General features: G+C 44.6%; 1 protein-coding gene across 1 annotated transcript in view; it reads left to right on the top strand.

Annotated features, from left to right (window-relative positions):
* XKR4 (XK related 4) overlaps positions 1-14,287 on the top strand; it is a 354,257-nt gene that overhangs the window by 218,310 nt on the left and 121,660 nt on the right. The window contains exon 2 of the mRNA XM_059902136.1: positions 3,427-3,626. Within this exon, the coding sequence (XP_059758119.1) occupies positions 3,427-3,626 (200 nt within the window). The remainder of the gene's footprint in view (positions 1-3,426; positions 3,627-14,287) is intronic.

Here is a 14,287-nt window from a genome sequence, read left to right as displayed (position 1 = left end):
AAACTGATATGATGTAGGCTCTTGGTCCGTCTCATGAAAATAACTAATTATAAAGAAATAGAATTTGAGACTTTCCCCCCAATTCAATTTAACACACTTTGGTGAATCCCACCGTGAACAGAAAATAGTGCTCAATGGTGAGCTTCAGTGATGAGTGAGACCCTCCAGCCTTGGAGGTCTGGAACAGAAGCCAACACAGAAACAGATAAACCCACCCAGTGAGATAGCTTCCGTGTTGGCGGCATGCACAAGTCGGGTGCAGGGAATGATTCTCGGTTGGGGTCATCAAGAAAGGTCTTCTGAGGTGAGATACATTAGCAGAGTTTTAAACCACAACTGCAAGTTTCCCTAGTGGAGAAAAGAGATAAGGTCATTCTAAGAAAAGGTAATGTGAATGTGCAAAATGCATTTCAGGCCAAGAGCGCTACATATGCAAATACACTTCTTATCAGAATACAGGGCATTTTCCCCATCTTTGTGTCTTTACATATGTAGTTCCCTTGGGCTTTTTTGGAAATTTTTGCATGTTCTGAATTTTTCAAATTCTGAAATCTTTTGTACATTCATGTTACCCATATATATAATGCTTGTATAAGTATATATTATATATATAATGCGTGTGTTTTGGGGTAACCTTGGAATTTTTAAGTAGTCAGATAAAATTATTATAAGGACTTTGACTTTCTGGTCAACTTTCTTCAAGCAAGAAGGCAACCTTTGTATTCAGTGATGTATAGGTGTTAAACCAGCCCCTGCGGCTCTGGTAACCCCTACCTTCCCCCTGCCACTGTCCTGTGCCATAATACTGTGATGGGAAAACAAAATCACCTTTTATTTCTGTTCCAGAATCAAATTTTCAAATATTATTCATGGAAGAAATGAATGAAATGGAACACAAAGGAAAATATACAAACCAATTTCACATAAATCAGTAAAAACTGTGGCAAAGCAGCTTCGGAATGTTGACCTACCGTCAACTTGATCAAGACACTTATAGCAGAGGAAAGCTTTAGATTCACAGGGAGGGAAAATATAACATAAATCCATATTATTATTTTAATTTTTAATTTTTATTTATTTTTTAAATTTTTATTTTATACTGGAGTATAGTTGATTAACAGTGTTGTGTTAGTTTCAGGTGTACAGCAAAGTGATTCAGTTATTTGTACACATGTATCTATTCTTTTTCAAATCCTTTTCCCATTTAGGTTGTTACATAATATTGAGCAGAGTTCCCTGTGCTGTACAGCAGGTCCTTGCTGGTTATCTATTTTAAATATAGCCGTGTGTACATGTCAATCCCAAACTCCCAATCTATCCCTCCCCCCCTATCCCCCCCAGTAACATAAGTTCGTCCTCTGTGTCTGTGAGTCTGTTTCTGTTTTGTAAATAAGTTCATTTGTGTCATTTTTTTAAGATTCCGCATAGAAGTGATATTGTTACGCCACTCAAAAGTCAATTCTCGAGAGACAAGTGTTGGTAGGAAAGGAAAGGTTGCTTTATTTCGGAGGCCGGCACCCAGGGGGAAGGGCGGACGCCTGTCCAAAGGCCGACTCCCCCCCTGACACTCAAGGAGCAAGAGCTTTTATAGACAGAGGGAGGGGCTACACACAGAAACAGCACAGGCAGCTCTGACGGGCATCTTGAAATTGGTCATCGGCGGTCTGACCAGCGTCATCTCGATTGTTTTAGGTACAGGTAATCTTCAGTTCCAGGGTCGGTTTGTTTCCATTTCTTTGAGGCCAGTTCTTGGAATTATGGCAGCTTACGTCATGGCTACAGCCTGGTCATCATGTAGTTACCTTCTTCCACCTGGAGGGGGTTTCAGTATCTGTAAGACAGCTCACAGGATACGGCTCAGAATGTTATCTATAGCCCTCCTTAAGGAGGAACTACAGGTCCTTGACTATGCTTAAGGACTAAACTATTATTATTTGGTCTCCTTGGACTGTTTTCCTTTGTTTACGCATTTTCTCACTTCTCTGATTAAACGTATTCTTTGGCTAATTTTCTTCCACAGACAAAAGGCAGGCGGAGGACATGGGGGAGGGGGCGGGGCGGGGGCGAAGAACAATAGGGTCCTGCTCCGTTTCAGTATCATGTGGTATTTGTCTTTCTCTGTCTGACTTACTTTGCTTAGTATGATAATCTCCAGGTCCATCCATGTTGCTGCAAGTGGCATTATTTCGTTCTTTTTAATAACTGAGTAATATTCCATTGTATATATACATATTACATTTAGAAGTAATTAAAGTACCAAGTGCTGTGAAGGAGAAATTGAAGCATGTTCAGAGAGTGACCAGGGTGTCAGGAGACTTGGGGGGTCATGGGACACCTGGCTGGGGACACTAGGAGTTTTGGAAGGGAGGGGAGGAAAGTGGAAATCTCTGGGGACTCTGAGGTGTCTTCCAGTATTAGAAAGGTTGTGTAGAAAAGGTGAATTGGATTTGTTCAATGTGACCCTCAGGGGATGAACCAGAAGCAAAGGTGATGCAGGAGCACCAGTTTCAGAAACTGTCTCCCTAACAGCGCTGGCCTGTTACTCAAGGACCCGATCCTGAGGACTTCATCACTATTCACAAGGAATGAGCACATCATGACCCAAAGAACAAGAAAGCCAGAGCACTAATTAGATCAAGGACTATGTCACTTTACGTTCTTTGTAGTATCTATACCCTCTGGTCTTTTCTCTCCATAGGATAATTTGACTTCTTTTCATGGTATTAAAGAACAAATACAAGTTTGTCAGAATCAAATGTGATGACCATTCAGAGACAGCATCCTTCACACCCAACGGGAAATGGCACTGGCTTTCAGGATTGCCAAGCTTGTTTTCATTCTCATACTTTTCCAAACACTTCTGGAAAATTAATATGCAGTACTTAAGATTACCACACTGGTGATTATTATCAGGAAATTTTCTTCAAGCGGTGGGGTAATTTTATTATGGATTCAATACACTGTTTTTTTCTTCTTTTGTATAGCTTTGAAATTTTCAATAGTAAAAGTTTTTTAAAAGGGCATCAGGAGGGTTTACAAACACATACGTCCTGGAACTTGACTGGCATCATGCCCTTGGGGACATCCATCTGCTGAGGACCATTGAGCACATGATGGAACTGACCAGGAAGGGTGTCTGTAGATTATCAAAGTAGCAAATCCCTTCTACACCTGTGTCTCACCTCCCTCTTCATATTACAGTGCAATGGAATGCCTTTAATGAAGGCGAAAATTGCAGTGACTCCTCAAAGTGAACCTTTAAGAGTAAGGGCCAACTTGGGGCCTTAAGTGATAAGCCACTAAGGTAGTTGTTTCCTGGATGTGCTTGCACACATATGGTGGTTTGCAGAAGAGAAAAAACAGCCCTGGTGTTTGAAGGATTAGTTATCACTCCGGTCTTTCTTTTTCTCTGTGTTTCCTTTCTAGGTATTTCCACACGATATACCTAGGTATTCGAAGTCGACAGAGCGGAGAGAATGACCGGTGGAGGTTTTACTGGAAGATGGTCTACGAGTACGCGGACGTGAGCATGCTACACCTGCTTGCCACGTTCCTGGAGAGTGCTCCCCAGCTGGTGCTGCAGCTCTGCATCATCGTACAGACTCACAGCCTGCAGGCCCTCCAAGGTAAGGGCTTGCGATTCACTTTCCGCATTTGGGGAAAGGTGGTCGGCTCCTTTTCTCACAACCCGAGGACCGTTCCAATACCCTTTGACGCAGGTCACGGTGCTCCGTATTATTGTCGGCCGCTTGACACCTGTATTTGTGAATGATGCCTATTTTCTTCTTCGCCATCACTTATCATGGGTAATTTACTGAAAGACTTTTTTGCCCTCAAGCTGCCCTCCGAGTAGGAAAAAAAATCCTTACGATTTTACACTTGCTCAATATGAGAACAGAATCCACTGAAGCTTTCTGGCTTGTATGATAATTTCCAAAAATTTGAGAAAAGACCTATAGCCCTCTCTAATGTTGTATGTATATTAACTATTACATATATTATATATATTTTATGTATAAATTTATATATATAATACATATTTGAATATTAGGGTAATTGCCACCATTTCTTTTTGATATTAGGACACAAAAGGAGAGAGATTAAAGGAAATGATAAAGATTACCTTAATATTTTTAAAAAGAAGGTCATATGGGAAAATGTTGTCAGTATTTAATAATGTATTGTTTATGTAGTACTAAGTTTTATAAAATGAATATTACAGTCAGGTTAATATTTTGGGGTTTTGCCGTCTTGTTTGATCATCTCATCCGTAAGACGATTCCATTGATAACAGATCCGCTCCGACGTTTCCTTAGGGCCTGCTGCTGAAATCTTTTCTAGAAGCAGATTGGACAGACCAGTGGGTAGAGAGGTGACTACATGGGTGGGGGAGGATGGATAGGTAACATTTTCTGCATAGTTTCCTGGTAATTTGTCAATCCTGTAACTAAACAGGTAACGCTCTGTAATGTGCTCGTTTTGTTTCAGTCTCAGCAGAGCCTTGCTGTGACTTGCTGTATGTACTGGGCCATCCTCTAATCTGATCTGCTTAGTCTGGGGAATCTCTACAAGGTCCTTATAACTTTTTAGAGCAAGGAGCACATAAGCCTGGGCTGGGTACTTTACTAATTGGAGGGAGGGGGAGGCGTATTACAGGAAAAGAGAGATAGACTGTGTGCTGGAAGCCAGTGGGCTGCTGATTTATGAATTCCTGGCCCAGCCCTGGTTGCACACGAGAATAGCTTCAGTCCAAGAAGTTTGAGAAAGGAGTCAAAGAGGTCCATGGGGTGGGAGTCTCCCATGCTAGTAAGCAAAATGGAAGAACGAGAAAATGGGTGTTAGCACAGAAGCAGAGGAGAAAAGCTTGGGGGAGGCGAGATTTATCCACCTCCCCCATGTGAATTATCCGTGGACGAGCCTCTTCAGACGTGAGACACCACACACTGCACAGGGAAGCTCCGGCTTTGCTTATCTCACTTCCTCGCTGTGAGACCTGGTACAAGCCACTTAACCTCTCTGGGTCCCAGTTTCTCAAACTAAACTAGATGATCTCCAAACTCCTTGACAGTGCTCTTCTACTGCTGCGTCCGTGAATGCTCAGTAAACTTACGGGGCCAGGCATGTGCATCAGGAGGTGGTCTGTATGTGAGGATACAAATTCAAAGTCAACATCGAATTGAATCTCTGTCAAATTCTCATCTCCAGAAGAACTTGGCACCCCCCTTGGTATAGTTACACACCTGAGAACTCTCTGGAAGAGAAAACCCCAGGCACAAGTGAGGAGTGTGGCAAGCCACCTTCCTGTGTGGCCCGAGATTCCTGAGGGTCTCTGCTAGTTTCCTAAAAGATCTGCAACATCACAGAGAAGTTCTTATCCTAAAGATGATGGAGATGGAGAAGGAAAGGAGAGGGAGGGTGTGAGAAAATGAGATCACATTTTCCGTTTGAGAGCTTTATGTAAAGTTTTATAGAAAAAAAAAACATAGAGAAAAGACAATTCTTTGTCTTTATCAGATTATTCATCCTAAACATAGGAATCAAAACATGTGTTTCTTGGAGTTGTGGCTCTTCCCTGACGCCTGGTGTCCCCAGCTTAGCGGCTAAGCTCACTGTTGCATCAGGTTTGCTACAGACTTTGGGAGCGGGACCTCGTCCTTGGCCAAGGCAAGCCTTGCTGTCAAAATCAGAGAGCCGTGGGGAAAATATGTCCTGTGTCACTCCCAAGGTGGTCAAAAGACAGTTAGATCCAAAGATCACTAGGATCAACGCAAGTCACTGAGCACAGGATGAGGAATAGGGCCACTGAGCTGATCTTATGGTTGCCATTTTTTAAGCAGGGAGATGGGCAGAAAGTTGTGTTAAAAGACCAAAGAGAGGAAATACCTGACAGCAAACAAGCACCACAAAACCTCCAGCAAACGAAGACCAGCTCAGGCAATGCCATCTCAATCCTCTTGCATTTTGAGGAGAAACTCATCTGCAGAGAGAGCTTCTAAATTCAACCCTCTGCTGACAGATGACCCCACTTACAAATGAACCAGCTTATAAATTAAACTGATGTGAATTATAAGAACTGAGCCTTTCCTCTCTAGGAAAAGAAAAATGAATGTGATAGAACCTAGTCTGACATCTATTTTCACATATCTTTATGGTAAAAGATTCTTAAGATTTATATGTAAAAGCACAACTTTCTGCAATGAATGCACATAATCAGTGGCATGAAAGCTGTGAGGTATTTGCAAATAGCTCTGAAGTTAAATCTTCAAAATATTTTTATTTAGCAGGTAAGAGTGGTCCTAAGTCTGCAAGTGATTTCCATAAATGACTATGTCTAAAATTATTATTTTTAGGACAGAAAGAAAAATGCTTTTTTAATCCAATTTTAACCATCTACTGCTCTCTGATGGACACTCTTTTAAAACCAATTAAAAAATCAAACAAGAAGAAGTACGACATTTAAAACTGATGCTGAAAAATTGTATTCCCCTTGTGGAAGTTGGTATAGCCCTAAAACCCTGTCGGCTGTGAAAACCCTTTCTCAGGGCTCCTTACTTATTGAATAATTAAGTCAGAGAGGCCTCGCTGTACTGGAGGCCGACAGGCTCGGTGGAGAGCTAAGTAAAGCGTAATTGTTTCTCAGTTTGTCCTGTCCCAGGAAGGAGAATTCAGCTCCTGTTCTGAGACCAGGAATCAGGGCCGAGCAGAAACTTGAACACGAATATCCAGTTCTTTCCACTCCACACTGCCACCTTTGACAGAATTGCTGCTCTTCATTGGCTCTGGCGTTTCCCTAGGAACATCTGTCTCTGGAGAGCAAGAAATACTCAGGGAGCCTCAACTCTACCCGCACAACTAAGACAGCACGTGGAACGTAAGCCAGCACGGCAGCCTGTGCTTGGAGCTTCCAGTTTGCACTGCGTTACGTTTCCAGTGCAATCCCATTTCCCCACCTGGAGAGAGAGAGCGAGAGAGCCAGGCAGGCAGGAGGACAGGAGGAGGGGCAGAGAGATGTAGAAGGACTGTGGGTGGTAAGCAGAGACGGGCAAAGCGCGCTGTTAGTCTCCGTGTAGAGGATGCAGCCCTCTCTGTGTTTAGAGATGTAAGACGCGGTCCAAGGCCTGTCAGTCCTATTTTCAAGCGACATCTCAAACCCATCCAGGACATTTGATTCTATCTCTTATAGATGGTGCAAGCAAAGGTAGAAGGTTAACTACCTTCTACAGACCGAAGTTACCCCTCCTTATACAAGGGCTGGCTGGGCTGGAGGGTCTCTGGAGTCACTTTCAGCTTTGTGATGCTCCGAGCACTCGTCTTTGGCTGTGTGGACCGGCTGGCAGAGAGGATACTGACGCGTGCGGGTACCGCGGGTACCGGTGTCCGCAGGCCCTGCCTATAGGGCAGCGATGCTCAAGAGCCGCGCCATGTGGGGGGGGGGGGAGGGGGGGGAGCCCGGGTGGGGGGGAGCCCGCGCTCCTCGGAGCGGCCGGGGCGCCGTGCGGGGTCACCGCGCACACGCCGTGAAAGCTTCTCGGCCAGAACGGGTGAACCGCGGCCCAGGCTGCGCGCAGCACGGTCACCGGGCTCTGACGGCCAGGTGTGCACGCCCGCGCCACAGAGCCTCCGTGTACGAACAGCGCTTCCTGGGAGGAGCCGTCCAGGTAAACAGAAGAAATCAGGCCCTCACCAGATGCAAGTGGGTGCCTACCTAGCGGCGCAGTTGTTTCCGCTTTTTCCGGACGGCTTTAGTTCTTCATTTCCAATTTCCACCTCTACCTGCCGTTGTTGGAAAGTCGCATTTTACACTCCCTGGGTATTTAAGCTGCGGTGCACAGAGTGAGTTAGGAACAAGTGCTTTCCCACAGGCCGTGTGCCCAGGAGAGCTTTGCCCAGCAGGAAGAGATACCTACACCTACCTCGATTCCGATTTCTTCGTGTCCAAAACCCCCATGGTTGCCCGTTTTGCCGACAGTTTAACCCGAATACTTCGTGAACGGAATTAAGCAAAGGGGGCTGGAAGAAGTTTCTAATTATTCTTTTCCTGTCTTGCATCCCACGAGACTACAGGGAAGTCAGAAGTTAAGGGGCTCTCCTTAAACAAACACCGTCCCCAGCCAACCACGGTAGGAGACACCTTGAGTGTGACAACTGCCTCCTTTGTCACATTCTGATGAGGATGTTTAAGACCTAAATTAAATCATTGGATTTCCAGTTGCTCCATTTTATGGTAAAGCAGGTGGAGCCACGCCCGGCTACCCTCCCGAGGCTGAGGTTAGAGAGGGAACCCATCGACCCCCAGGCCCAAGTCCTGTGTGCCGACTTCCTGTCTCTGCACCCGGCTCCACCCGTGGATTTCTGCAGGGGAGGGAGAATGCCGGGGAGAGTGTCAGCCTGTGAGTGGGACTGTGTCCTGTCCCTTTTGATCTGTCTGTTTTTCCGTTGCTATTTTCGTTAAGTTCATTAACACATCTATCGAATGTCTATTGTGTGCATGATGGTGCGTGAAGGGCTGTAAAATTTGTCCTAAAAACAATTCACTTTTTATTAAAAGTTTGTAACGTGACATTATAAACAACGTGGCAGAACATATTTAGAAAGGCCTAACTCATCCGGGTGTATTCCAGAAAAGCTGTTCCGTCTTCTAGATGGGATGAGGGAAAACGAGAGCAGGTCTAGGTCCCCGTCCCGCACAGAGGGACCACACAGCCCCTGCTTGAGCCCGTTCTTCACTAGAGGGCAGTTCACGCTGCATCACGGACACTACGTGGAAGGCACCGTCATGGGCGTCTAGCCCGTCACCACCCGACGCGTGGGTCTCTGATCCGTACCAGCCCCGCTCACCAGTGCACCCTGAGGCTCCACCATCCCACCGGGAAGGCTGCTCGCTATCCCAAAACGGATGCGGCAAAAGCTCTCCTCTCCAGCGCTGGGCAGGCAGTTCTCCGTTCCCTCTGCAGAATGTTCTTCCTGATGCCCTTAGTGCGTTGAACGTCTACGCCAACCGGGCGATCTTGGGTCCACAGGCCCAGTTGTCTCCTCAAGTTGAGCTGAACACTTAGCAAGGGTCAGTCTGGTCTTCTGAAGCTGCTTATCTCAAGGTTCTGGTTCTGGTAGTCATTTCGCTTAATTAGCATTTAAACTGATGAAATACGAGTGTGAAAAGAGTTGTTTCTATGAAATCTATACTGATAGCTTTGGAAAACGTAGATCAGTGGGCAGTGCGTTTCCAATCACGTAGCGTTGGGACCCCTCTCCTGCCCCCCGGTGTCTGGTCCGAGGACGCTGCGGGTCGGAGGGCTGCACCTGCCCCTTGGCTCTTCCTTGCACAGCCCTTGCCAAGAGCTTATGCACATACTTTAATGTCCTCCCACCACCCTGGGACTTTTGCTGTTTCATCTCCGATCATCAGCTGCTGTGTCTTGCTTTTTGTGTGTCCATTAGAATATCATCCCCAACCAGGAACACAAAACAGGTTAGGTATCTCAGAAAGAAGGGATTTAAATCAGGGAATCTACTCCACAGGAAGATAAGCGGACAAAAAGAGGATGCTTATACAAGTCTGGGATTCTTCATTAAAGGAAGCAGCTCCCAGCCCGGGGGCCAGAAGAATCAGGGACGTGTGCCCAGGTCTCTGGGGAGGGGCCCAACCTGGCGAGTGCTGGGTGACCAGAGGGGCCAGCCTACCCGCTGCAGAGGCTACCAGGCAGGGATGGAGCGACGCTCACAGAAACCATCTTACTGCTGAGGGCCCCGTCCCAGCTGCTGCTTCCCCCGCCGCGGTGAGGCTGCGTCCGGCGGGCCCCAAAGAGCCGAGGGCTGGTGGCTGGAGAAGTCCAAGACTAACTGGATGCTGATCTGAGCAGGAAGCCAGAAAAATGTGTCCTTTCCTCGCCTCCCACTTTCCAAGCTCCGCCCACTGCCACCTCCAGGCAGAACCTAGCGGGAAGCTGGAGTCAAGGAGCTGGGGACCCCTCCTGCCAGGTAACTGGCACACGCGCCCCCACTCTGCTGGGCTCCTTTTGCCTGCTTCCACCTAAGAGATTTGATCATCAAGCTAGTTACAGCTGTTTCTGAGTGAAAGCCTGAAAGACTATCGTATGAGACGAACGCACGCATTTTAGACCATGGAGACTGTGTCATCTTAAATACATCCAGGCAGCCGAGTTTGGCAACTGATGCATCTCTCTGAAACGTCTGACCACAGATCTCAAGTGGTCACTCAGCACTGTCAAGCATCCGACATTGTTTCTCCTTGAAATTCACTCTCCTGCTACAAAACTGTCTGTTTCCTTCCTTCTTCTGTGTCCTCACACTTCCAACCACCTGCCTCCATCACTTCAAACCACTGCTTTCACTTCCTATGTCAGTGAGAAGACAGAAGCAGTGAAATAAGAACGGCTTTATTTTCCCACCGCTAACCCCACCTCCTCCTGCACCCATCACCCGGCTTCCCTCCATTTACCATGGGTAAGCGGCACCAGCTCCCATCTCTTGACCCCTCTTCTTCTGCGCTGGATCCCGTGCCCTCTCACCTACATAAGCATCGTGTTCGTGAAATTATCCTCTCTCTCTCTCCTGTATTATCAATTTCTCCTTTCTACTGGGTCATTGCCATCACACATAAACAAGCACACCGTGATAACTCTAATCTTTATTTTTTTAAAAATTGTCCCATATCACCTGCTACCATATTACCACAATGAATTATATTTTAGTGCTTATCGAGTTCTTTCATGTTTCGTATATATTACATTAAAATAGAATTAAAATATGGATACTATTTTGTAACCTCCTCTTTTCTGGCAGTACATCATGAATATATGTCCATGACGATGTATGTAATTCTGCATCATTTCTCACTACTGCATAATTTACTAGCACATGGATTATATTTTTCTTTTCCACTAACTCCCTGTTTTCGAAATGATAAGTTTTCATCTATAGTCACCATAATCAATAATCCTATGATAATCCTATTATAAACACATTAAGAAAATCTTTGCAGCCTTAGTTAAATACCTAAAGTGAAATGGGTGGATTTGAGGGCAAGCTTGCGGGCGTGAAGGCTTTTGATACGTAATGTCAAACTGGCAATTTTAAAGTACATTTCTTGAGAGTTCTGCAGTGTCTCAACTTTCTGATCCAAATGCACAGGAAGTCAGTGAGGGCAATAAATGTGACAAGGGCTGGGAATGGGACAAATCTTTTGAGATTTGGGAAAGAGCTCTTAATGGTGCCCATTGCAATAGGAAGGGCGTAATTCCAAGAAGTGTCCTAGTTTCTTCCCTTGTTACTTCATTGTACCCACCATATAAACTTTATTAAACCTATTCTATTAAGCAGCAGCTCATTATTGACGAAACAAAATTTTAAGAACAGCTTCATCAAAGACTTTTAATTTGAACCAAAATTGTTAGGAAAGTAGACATAGGTTCCTCAAAACACATAACAAAAAATCTGACCCAAGAAAACTTTTAAAGAGCTAAACCACACAAAAATTATAAAACAGCAGCCTTTACACTGGACAGTTGTAATGTCTTTTGGCGTTATGGATATGTTAAATGTATTCAATAGTATTTAGTGTGAAGGCCCACTGGGTATTAAAAAAAGACAGCACGTCCTCTCTCCCAGGTGCTGACAAATTCCGCAGAGGCTGATGCAGTTGATGATGTCACAGCAAAGGCTGGCACGCGTTACTTCCCGGCTGCATGGACCCTCTGCTCTGGGCCCATTATAAGCAGTTGGTGGATATTTGTTGAATAAAAGAAAGAATGAATGTCTGCTGGGTGACAAAGCCCTAGGCTAGGTGTACTTGATACAAAACCAAATGGCATAGCCCCTGCTCTCAAAGAATTCAACCTAATGGAAAAGAAAGACCAAAAAATTGTTATTATTCAATGTGCTCTATACTGTTGGTGGCCATGTTAAGGCCCTTTGGTGACATAAAATGATCTCTTATAGAAAATGATACAGATCACAATAGCCAAAACATGGAAACAACCTAAATGTCCATCAACAGATGAATGGATAAAGAAGATGTGGTATACAATGGAATACTACTCAGCCATAAAAAAGAATGAAATAATGCCAGTTGCAGCAACATGGACGCAACTAGAGATTATCATACTCAGTGAAGTAAGTCAGAAAGAGAAAGACAAATAACCGTATGATGTCACTTATATGTGGAATCTAAAATATGGCACAAATGAACCTATCTACGAAACAGAAACAGACTCATAGACATAGAGAACAGACTTGGGTTGCCAAGGGGGAGCGGGGAGGGAGAGGGTTGGCCTGTGAGTTTGGGGTTGGTAGATGCAAAGGATTACATTTAGAATGGATAAACACCAAGGTCCTACTGTAGAGCACAGGGAACTATATCCAATCTCCTGTGATAAACCATAATGGAAAAGAATATAAAAAAAGAATGTATGTATGTGTATAACTGAGTCACTTTGCTGTACAGCAGAGATTGGTGCAACATTGTAAATCAACTATACTTCAGTAAAAAAAAGAAAGGAAAGAAGAAAGAAAGAAAGGAAGGAAGGAAGAAAGAAAGAAAGAAAGAGAAAGAAAGAAACAAAATGATACACAGAAAGTAGAAATGCGGTGCCGTCTGTGACGTCAGGGAATGTTGGAAGAATCAGGGAAGTTTTCATAAAAAGAGCGGCCTTTGAGCTGGGTCACAAGTGAAGCCTAACATTTTGTCACGTTCACTAAAGAAAAGACAGCAACATGAATGAACACAGAAGAGGTAGGCCGGTGGTTTTGTCTACACCTGTCTGTCCAGCAATGCTGCTGGTGGATAGCAGTCTCAAAGCAATGGGATTGTTGGTGTTACTTGTGGCACAGGATTAGATTCGTTCCTCATATTTGAAAAATATTTCTAGTAGCAGGGTAAATCCTGCATATATACTTGAAAAATACACATATTTTTCTGTACGTCTCACTTTTCAGCCTGTTTCTGCATCGTTCAGTATTTGGGGGTTATCAATAAGTCAGTCAATAAAATAGTAAACTGCCAGTCTGCTTACTCAATGCATATATGGAGTTGAATTTTAAAGACTCATCATCATCAACATCTTTGTAAGGAGAGGCTCACACACCCGACAGAGCCTGTTGGCCACACTGCTCCCCTCTATTGAAAAGTATTGGCAGAATAAACGGTGGGTGTCATGAGGGTAATGATATTATTGATCCCTTTATTTCACATTCGATAGCCTCTGAGTCATGGTACCACTCCAAGTTATACTTAGAAGAACAGAGAGAAGCTTCATTTGCTGATCGTTGATTCAAGTGCTTGAAATCAACTCTGTATGGTAGCAGCCCCCAGCACAGCTGTGAATAGTTTTGAATTTGAATCATTTTGAACATAATATGAAATAAGGGCCCGACTATTTTTAGGTCCTACTTAATTATCTCCAATAATCAAGCACAAATCTTGGTATTTTTCCACTCAGTATTCCTTCTCTCTCCCTCTCCTCGGTGAGATGTGAGTGAGCATGGGTGCGTGCTTGTTCAGGCACTGGGTGATAGACTGGGTGGGGTGAGGGTAGCGGGTGAACAGATGCGAATAATCGCACAGGCCTGGCTTGGGAGAGCAGGGACCTGGCGGAAAGTTGCGGAGCGGTTGGTGCAACAGAGAAGCAAACAGGCATAAGGGCTGTCTGCAATGAATGATGTCCCCAAACACTCACCGTTCCTTCGCCTTTCTTGTGGCTTCCTTGTTTGCCAACCTCCAACCTCCCCAAATATTTCAATAATTTTTCAGTGCTTCGTACCTTCAAGGCGTCAACTTAAAAAAAAAAAAAAGTACAACGTAGGAGTTGTGAGTTTAAGTTTTATTCAGGGTGATAAATAAATTTAGATAATGTTAGCTCCGAGGAAACTCTTCCAAAGCGGTAGGAAAGGAACCAGGATGGATATGATTTTTGGCTGGGAATGTGTGTAGTCCAGCATACATCCTGGTAAAATGGTACGCTGGTCAAGAAGAACAGCTATCTCAAGTTAATGATTTCAGTGCTTTTCTATGTATAGAAGATGCAAGAATCTGGGTTCATTAACATTCTTCCTGAGATACACATCTAACTATCTAGGGGACTGTTTTTGCAAAGCACAGAGCGTCTCATCCTGACTTCACCCTGAATCTCTCCCAGGATGCACTGTCCCTCAGCTCTGCGGTGACTAATGACTGAATCCCTGTAGAGCTGGGTGGTGAGCAACGCTCTTTGGGGATTTTTGTTTGTTTACAAAGGAAACAGCAGCCCACTCACCTGACCTTTACCCCAAA

The sequence above is a fragment of the Balaenoptera ricei genome, chromosome 17 (assembly GCF_028023285.1).
Source record: "Balaenoptera ricei isolate mBalRic1 chromosome 17, mBalRic1.hap2, whole genome shotgun sequence".
Taxonomy (NCBI): Eukaryota; Metazoa; Chordata; class Mammalia; order Artiodactyla; family Balaenopteridae; genus Balaenoptera; species Balaenoptera ricei.
This window is presented reverse-complemented; position numbering and strand designations above follow the sequence as displayed.